This window comes from Nanorana parkeri, unplaced genomic scaffold (genome assembly GCF_000935625.1).
Source record: "Nanorana parkeri isolate BGI_ZX_2015 unplaced genomic scaffold, ASM93562v1 scaffold131, whole genome shotgun sequence".
Lineage (NCBI taxonomy): Eukaryota > Metazoa > Chordata > Amphibia > Anura > Dicroglossidae > Nanorana > Nanorana parkeri.
The window spans coordinates 827038-836416 of NW_017306399.1; the positions used below are offsets into that span (position 1 = coordinate 827038).

Consider the following 9379-nt stretch of genomic DNA (forward strand, 5'->3'; position numbering starts at 1 on the left):
AAATTTGCATTTCCCCCCCCCCCTCCTGGAATAAATATGAATTATGTTGTTGCTGTTACTTTGCCTTTTGTTACCTAAAAAAAATAAAATGTAAGAAGATGAAAAAAAGATAAAGTTAACACCTTCCTTTTGCTGCAGTAGCTTTGTCCATCCCAGTCGACGATCTCTATAAACAAGACTAGAATGTCACTTCCTTTTATTAAGGCTCTTATATTTTTATTGCACCCTTTTGGGGGGCTTAAATGAACCCGGCGGATTTTCAATTAAAAGGGAAAAAAAAGACGAGCGCTAGAGGTTTCGGTCTTTATAATCCGCAGATGAGCGCTCAGCTTTTTTTTTTTCTTTTCTGCAACCGTTCCAATCGGAGGGTTCGGAGAGACGACGCAGCGGCGAGGTTGCAAAATGTGTGATCTATTTGGCTTTTGGAAGGGTAGAGCATAAAACATTATTGTGTTTTCGTTACCATCATTTCAGAAGGCATATAATTTTATGACGATATAATGAGCTCGCTGCCTCTGTCTCGGTAATGGAATGATAAATTGGGCTTCAAAAAAAGGATATTGTGAGGTTCCATTAACGTCTTTTGCCAATCAAGGTTTATGGGCTCGTGTCCTCAGGGGTAGAATTTTATTTTATTTTGTTATATGTTTCAATCAGGAAGGCAGTTCCGAACTTTTTTTTGTGCTTTTTTTTTTTTAATTATTTGAATGAATGAAGTAGGCATATGGGCTGATTTATATATTTGGGTAAAGAAAAGTGTTTCTATTGCTTACAATAACAAATCCGATTTCTACATTTTAGCATTTTTTTTTTGTCATTTTTGTGCTAACGTGGTTTTGGTCTGTATGGGGCAACCAGCTTTTTTTTTGTATTGCTTAGTGCCAGAGCTTTTCTGAAATGACTGCGGGATGACGTATGATGTCACATTCAGTCTTATAGTACCATGCAGCTCTGCTATACGTCTGCACATTCTGCTGTACTTCTTTGGAGCCACCTGGTGGCTTCAGATGGTAAATAGGAACAATTTGCCTATAAATCTTATTTACCCATATAACAATCCTCCAGTACAAATGTTTTATATATATTGATAATGCATGTATTTATTATTATATTATATTACAATGAGCATTGGATCATGCATATCAGTCCTGTGCATATCAGTAATGGTCCCACAGGGGGGGCCAGTTAAGGTGACACTAAACTTAGGGCTTGTTTACACCAAGTGCGGAGCAGGAGCAGAGCAGTAAGAGAACGCATCAAAAATGCATCCAATGTATTCCAATGGTATTTTGGGCTCTTGTTCACACTAAAGCTTTCAGTTCCAGAGCATGTGGAAAAACTGCAGCATGCCCTAAAACGCATGCAAACGCACTGGACTAGAGCTGAAAGACAATTTTAGGCTAAAAAACCCCCACAAAACGGACCAGAACGCGAAAACACGTCCAAAGGCACTACATATGCAGAAACTCATGCAGATCTGGTCCGGATTTGGTGTGAACGAGCCCTTTAAAGTACCTTCACTATTAACAATACTGTATCTTATTTGTGTATCACTCTAGATCCTCCAATCATCTCTGAATTGGTGGTGACACTGTCCTTCCTTCTGGAGGGGGGCTACGTCTGTTCCCCATGGTCCCTGTGTGTGTTGTAAAGTAGTCACCACTCCAAGATTAATGAGCCACGGTGTCTGGTCACATGACCTATGCCAAGGCAGTAGTCTCTATCGAAGGAAAGGATGGCTGGTCAGCTCTACTTGAGTTCTACATCTTCCGGCAGGAAACGGGGCCCCAGCATTGGTGGTCAATTGATCCATCTGTGTTCTTATCTTCGATTTTTTTTTTTTTTTTTGCTTTATCAGGAACTTTTTATTTCACTGTTTTTGGTTAATAAAGCCATCCTAAAATCTTTCATTTGTTTTCTAGTGAACTACCTGAGCGGGAAGAAGGGGAAGGAGAAGAAACGCCAACATTTAGCCACTGGGGGGCTCCGCGTGTGTAAGTAATACCCACATATTGGCATGTATTGCTCTGTGACTCCTAACAGACCCCCCACAATACTGTATACCACCTCTCCTGTACTTTCCGGTCCCCTTCTAGTGTTGAGATATGGAGAGAACCTCAAGTTTCCTTGGGAATCAGTATCGTCGGAGGGCAAAGCATCATTAAACGCTTGAAGAATGGAGAGGAGCTAAAGGGCATTTTCATAAAGCAAGTTCTGGAGGACAGCCCCGCTGGGAGAACCAAAGCTTTAAAGACTGGAGATAAGATTCTAGAGGCAAGTGCAAACACATAACTGGGGCTCTGAGAGCTGCAACATATTAAAGTGGACCGATCAGATAATTGTTTAATTAGTTTATGCATGCTAAGTAATGTGTAAGTGTAATAGTTCTAGGTGTCTATTACCTCCTTGCCTTTGCTTTTTCTTTTTCTAGAAGGATTGCACCATCTTTGTTCAGGTATAATCCATTGTCGCCATCTACCTATAGATGACACATTAGTGTAAATCCTGGTGCCTGTGCCATTCTTCGCAGTGACTTGCTACAAAGTTGCAGTTTGAACACTGGGGAGAAGACTTCTTTCTACCTTCAGCAGACTGATCACATCATGTCAGCCTAAGCAAAACCAATTACTGGAGCTTAAAGTGACTTTAAACTCTCAGATTTTTTAACATAAACCAATACTGTAATGTGTGCCTTACTGTTATCCATGGTTGTTTCCCTTCTCTTTGCTGCTCTTCCTTTTTAAATCCTCATGTCTTCTCATGCTTGGGGGGAACTTCCCTTTTCAGCTCAGGGCCTCTTCCTGTAGTGCTGGCTCAGGTTACAAACCTATACACAGACACCGTATATCCATTCCTGAGACAAGGCAGTCTGCTGCAAAACAGAAGTTCTGCCTAGCATGAGAACAGATACGGATTTAAAAGGAAGAGCAGCAAAGAGAAGAGAAACAACCATGGATTACAGTAAGGCGCACATTACAGTATTGTTTTATGTTAAAAAATCTGAGGGTTTAATGTCACTTTACGGATGACTTTTGAATGATAAAGGGTGGAATTATATTGGAAAACATATACACTTACTCTATATATTGACATGCCAGGAATTTATTCATGCTGAAGGTACTGAAAGGTCTACTTAAAAAAAAAACATTTTGATTTGTTGGTACATTTGCCATCTCTATCTCCTTCACCTTACCGCCGTAGTGTCTCTTGGAGTTGTCTTACCATCTTCAAGCTCATTTTGTCTGACCGGCCTGGATATCTTTTCCAGGTCTCCGGAGTAGATCTGAGGGAGGCCACTCACGATGAAGCTGTGGCCGTCATAAAAAATGCAGGAAATCCAGTTGTTTTCGTCATTCAGAGTTTGTCTCCAGCCCCACGGGTAAGTGAAGGCTAAGTTACAGCTTGGCTGGAAAGAATTTCTCACTATTGATTCTTTTCTATTAAACCTTTAACAAATGCTACATCACAGCATGCAATTAAACAAAACAGTGATTACATGTTATTTACTCACTACCAGCCAGATTTTTAAATCCTTTTATTACACATAATAAAACATTCCCACATTTTCCCAAAACCATGCAGACATTTCCGCTTTTCTTTATATTTATAAATGCACTATTCATTTATATTGGACCCTTCATATAGGGTCCAATATAAATGTAAATGGGTAGATTGTGAGCAATTTTGCTTAAAGGTCCAGGGATGTTAGTAAATTATTCCAGCGTAAAGTTTAAGCCTTACCATGATCCCTTTTGGGGATCCTCTTAAGGGATTTGTCAGCTACACCATGTCACACCTCCAAATCACTCCTCCTTCCACTGATGCTAGGTAAGCTTGGTTCTGTATTAGTAATTTAACAGAGCAGTCAAGCCACAATACAGTAGCTGTATAGTAAGCGCTGAATCAAGCAGTCACTCTGCAGTAGCTGTATAGTAAATGATGGATCAAGCAGTCAACCTGCAGTAGCTGTATAGTAAATCATGGATCAAGCAGTCACTCTGCAGTAGCTGTATAGTAAGTGCTGGATCAAGCACTCAAACCACAATGTATAGTAAGCACCCAATCAAGCAGTCAATCTGCAGTAGCTTTGCAGTTAATGATGGATTTAGATGTCAAGTCACAAAGGCTGTGCAGGAAGCACTGGATGAAGCTATCAAGCTGTTGTTGTGCTGTAAACTTTGAGCATCTAAAGTAACTGTGCAGTAGTTATAGAAGTGCCATTCTGGGATACACGGTCATGGCTCAGAGAGGGTTCCAACTTTTCACCGGCTTTGCTAGCTTTTTCATGCCGAGAGATTTTGTTGCTTTTACAATGTTAGAGGGTGCCGTTTAGAAGCTCAGTGTAAGAACGGCAATATTCATTGGCTGAGAGACCCCCTCTGAATTTGTCATAACTGTGAGCTCAGTTATTTACCCCTCCCCCCCCTCCTTAGATTTTCAATAACACAACATTTTCTTTCAGTTGCAGTCCATCATGAATCCCAAAGCTTCAAATTTTAACAAAGACGATGAAGGCAAAGATGAACAGGTAAGGTGGCTTATGCTTCCCATAGCAGGGTGGCAACGCTGTGCGTTCTGCAGTGATCCTGTGGACAGGGTAATTTTGGACATGTAGTTTAAACGGGCTTTATATAAAAGACAAACCAGTTAAAGCCTCAGTCCAGCTAACACATTCTCGGCAGTCACAGAAACGGGTTGCATTTCTTTCGGAAAAAAAGATTTATATCACACGAATAAAAGCTGACCATGGTAAGCACCCCTGACTGTGTCATATGGTAACTGTGACATGTGCCGGACAGCTTGGCCTGTTAAAGAAGAACTATGAGGTGAGTGATTTTCACTCATCCTCATAGTTCGAGCCGTTGTGTGACAGACTGTCACAGGTCGGCTCTATAGATCGGGAAGTGAGGGAACACATACCGTCGCTCGCTCACTTCTCGATCATCTCCCTGTAGAGAGCCGTAACTATCACCCACGGCTCCCTGCAGGGATTCCCCCCTTCCCGCTCCGATCCTCCAGCGGTGACTGGAGGAACGAACGGGGGAGCGGGCGGCTACAGCTGGCTCTGCCTCTAGATAGGCAGAGCCAGCTGTCAATCACGTAGCTGGGTGGATCTCGACAGTAATGTTAGGATCCGTCCCGGCTGCAGCAGTCTCAGTATACCACGAGCTGTAGCTAGCGATATACTGAGCTTTGGTCCATAATAGAAGTCACCAGCACTCGATGATATGCGCAAGAAGTAAAGCACTTTTCATTCAATCGTCACTTGCGTTAAACTGCTGTACTTTACTTCTTGCGCATATCATCGAGTGTTGGTGAATTCTATTATGGACTGTATATGACCCGGCGCCATCCGTGTTGTCACATCAAGCACCAACCTTTCATCCAAGGTCTGTACGCTGTATGGAGTGCCAGTGATTTTGTATTATCGAATACTGAGCTTTGGGTCACAGGACGAAGCTAGTTTATGTCCTTCCGTTACCCTGAGGAGAACTATGGGGAAAAACACTGACCCCATAGTTCTCCTTTTAAAGGAAGTGGCAGAATCTACTGGCAGGATCCACAGGTAATAAGACTGTGTCACAGGGGGGACTCAGGAATACAAAAACTGCTGTGTTAATGCTACAGACTACAAACTGCAGTATATTTTTGAATTTTTAAAATACAGTAGTTCCACTGTAATCCTGTCTTGGCCAGAAATACAGAATCAAGTCCACATGTACAGTCAGACATGTGCACCGGCAAAAAATGTGTTTTAGTTTTGATTTGGATTTTGCGTGATTTCGTTTTTCGGGATTAGGGTCCCAAATTTCAATTTGTTTCGGGATTCGGATAAAATTCGTTAGCAGTAGTCTGTATGAAATTTCGTTGCGGCAAAGTGACATTCGAATTTTTGTTTTTTTATAGTCTGCAGAAGAGGGGGGAAAATGCGTGAGGTTCCCCCCCAAATCATATCAGACCCTTTAGATCTGGTAGGAATTTTAAGGGGAAACTCCAGCCCCAAAAAATGGGGTGGGGGAAACGCGTGGTCCCCCCTAACATTCCCACCAGACCCTTGATCCGAGCACAGACGGGACGATCGAGCGACCCCCCTCCTTGCGCCTTACCAGGCCACGTGCCCTCGGCATTGGGAGGGTGTTTTTAACCTGGTGGGAGGGGGGGGGTCTCACCTCCTAACATCTCAATTGTCTGGTATGAATTTTTTTCCCCCCCTCTTCTGCAGACTGTAAAAAAATATTAAAAAATTTAATTTTGCTGCAATGAAATTTCGTCACGAAATTTTGTACAAATTTTATACGAAAATAACATTTTGTACAGATTACCGCTAACTAATCTCAGAATCGGAAATTCGGATTCGTTTGCGTTCGTTATTTCTGTCATTTGGAATTCGGATACATCCGAATTTCCGAAATTTCGTCTGAATTTTGATTCGGAACTAAACGAATCGCACATGTCTAATGTACAGTCTGGGTCTGAGACCCAGGGGACTCCAAATTGATTTGAAGACTAAAACTGGTACTTGCAGGCAACACCAGATGCTGCATTTCATCACTTCTGTCACGTTAGGGAAATTGTATGTCAGGTATGGTTTCTTTTTTAGGAGTTTTGGATTTTATCGAGGTTTGGCCTGGCCGTTCTAGAAAACTAAAAGAGCGATCATCACCACAGACATTAAGCTTCTATTAAATGGCAGATTATTCATTGCAGCAGAGGAGCTCAATTTATAGCCTGATACAGCGTGTTTGGACGGAGATACAAGCTATTTTACTAATAGTCTTAATCATAATGACAGTTATCACGCTTTAATGAGCCGGTCAAATCACTCATCTCAGTTTGGTTTTTGCCACTAAGCATTTCGGAGGCTGATCCAGATGGCTAACTTTTAGGTAAACAAGGGCTAATTTAATGAAGTTACTTCCCAAAGTGAGCCGGTGATGTGACATCCGCTAATGAGCAATTACCGCCTCTAATCGGGCACCCTGACTGCGGGTCATAATTGGTTTTAATTTTTTCCCCTTTTTAATATAGATACAAAAGAGGTACTTTTTATTGGCCAAAAACCTTTTGCTAAAAGTTAGCAAAAGGTAACCGAGTGCAATCAGTGAGCTATCAGCGCTGTGCAGGAAACACTGCAGCTGTGCTCCAGTCACAAAGATTCCCCTGATGACCACGAAATAAAAATGTGTAGTGAAACTGTGTGCATGACCTCTGACTCTCAGGCTCCTGTTAAAGAATGGGGCAAATTTATAAGGAGAGGTGTGTTGTTTTTTTTTTTTTTTTAACCCCTTTGTGTTTCTGTATGTATTATTTGTTTTGTATTGCTGTTTTAATATGTAATTATGGATGTATAGTTTGTTCTATGTAATGTATTATTAAAATAAAAAAAGTATTGAATTAAAAAAAAAAAAAGAATGGGGCAATCAAGTGGCGTTGGGTAGGTTTAGCTTCTCTGCCCTGGAAATAGTTACCACACAGGAATTTGGGTTTTGTTAAAAAAAACTTGTGTAATGTGTAGCTGCAGCCTCTTGTGACATGATTCTGTGCCTGCTTTCACCTTCTCTCTCTCCCTCTCATTTCATCTTTCTTTTTTCTCTTTCTTTCTTTCTCTTCTTTTTTTCCTCTCGCTTTCTTCCTCACTTCTCTCTCTTTTTCCCTTTCTCTTTCTTCCTGTCTTTCTCTTTTCTCTCTCTCGCTTTCTCTTTCCTCTCGCTTTCTTTTTCTTTCTTTCTCTCGCTTTCTCTTTCTCTCGCTTGCTTTCTTTCTTTCTCTCGCTTTCTCTTTCTCTCGCTTTCTTTCTTTCTCTCTCTCGCTTTCTTTCTTTCTCTCTCTCGCTTGCTTTCTTTCGCTTTCTTTTTCTCTCGCTTTCTTCCTTTCTCTCGCTTTCTTCCTTTCTCTCGCTTTCTTCCTTTCTCTCGCTTTCTTTCTTTCTCTCTCGCTTTCTTTCTCTCTCGCTTTCTTTCTCTCTCGCTTTCTTTCTTTCTCTCTCGCTTTCTTTCTCTCTCTCTCTCTCTCGCTTTCTTTCTTTCTCTCTCTCTCGCTTGCTTTCTTTCTCTTTCCTTATTTCTCTCTCTCTTCTTTCTTTCTCTCTTTCGCTCTTTCTTTCTTTCTTTCTTTCTCTCTTTCGCTCTTTCTTTCTTTCTTTCTTTCTTTCTTTCTTTCTTTCTTTCTTTCTTTCTTTCTTTCTTTCTCTATCCAAAACAAAAAACAACAAGTATTTTGTTTGCAGTTTGTGTCGGGTCCCCATAAATGGTCACCTTATCCAGCAGTTTATAAATAATTGGGGAACATGTATAGTGTCTCTACCATGTATAATGGGGACTGCCTCTATCAGGTCCAGCTGAGACGGCGGCTTTGTTTGCTCCTTCCGAAGCTAATCTGCAGTACAAACTTCAATTGATTTGGTCATTATTTGCTTTCAATGTTTTTATTTAGCACAAATCCCCGGTTTCATATTCATTCTGTTTCCTGAACCTAATACTTAAATTGTAATCAACCAATAAAACCAACTTAATGAGAATACATTACTGTGAACAACTGACCTATGGGCGGTGAAACTGATTTTACCAAAACGATTTGTGTGTTTTTCGAAGAAAGCCGAGCAAGACAAAATAAGACAGGATGTTGTATTTAGACTGGCTGCACTTTCACCGTTTTCAGGGGCCAAAGGAAATAAACAAGAAAACTTACGGAGAGATCTTTTGTTTCGAGATGCCGGGCCAAAAAATACAAACATATTTTAAAAAGAAAATCCCAAAAATAAATAGCATAAAATATGCTGTTTGCTTTTTTTTTTGGTTGTCAAACAAAAACACACACGCCTGATTAATTTATATATTTATTTATGCAGATTCCAGTTTGTTTTCAGGCTTGGAAAAATTACTTTTTTCCCCCCCTCTGTATTGTTGAAGAGCAGCAAAGGGTGACGAATAAAATCAATTTGTGAGCTGCTGTTGCCAATTAGGGAAATTTTTCAGCTGTGCATATGTCAGATAGTCCACTGAGTATTAAAGCCTCATTCACACGGGGCGTACATGTCCGTGCGGCGTGCACACCCGTAAACAGTCGTTTACAGCTGATCCTGGGAGGGACAGGTGCTGTATGTGATTGCGTGCAGCAGCCTGTTCTTTCCTATGGGAGGACGCGGCTACACGGTGTCATACCGACACCCAAACTGCACATCCGTGCAGGTATGGGTGCCCGCACTTGGACGCAGACAGGATGGTACCTGCCTGCGTCCAAGTGCGATCAGTGGTGGACCTAGGGAACAAAGGGCCCTACGGATGTTTGCTGGGTCCTCATGGCCGAGGCCCAGGGCTGCCTCCTACAGTGTCTGCAGGCTTTTTTTTATTCTCGGCTCCCTCCACAGTATCCGGCAGCC

General features: G+C 41.5%; 1 protein-coding gene across 1 annotated transcript in view; it reads left to right on the forward strand.

Moving 5' to 3' along the window:
* The window catches only part of PATJ (PATJ, crumbs cell polarity complex component), a 159812-nt gene that overhangs the window by 76932 nt on the left and 73501 nt on the right, over positions 1-9379 (forward strand). Inside the window, exons 24-27 of the mRNA XM_018553838.1 lie at positions 1923-1994; positions 2097-2274; positions 3269-3379; positions 4463-4528. Of these exons, the coding sequence (XP_018409340.1) occupies positions 1923-1994; positions 2097-2274; positions 3269-3379; positions 4463-4528 (427 nt within the window). The remainder of the gene's footprint in view (positions 1-1922; positions 1995-2096; positions 2275-3268; positions 3380-4462; positions 4529-9379) is intronic.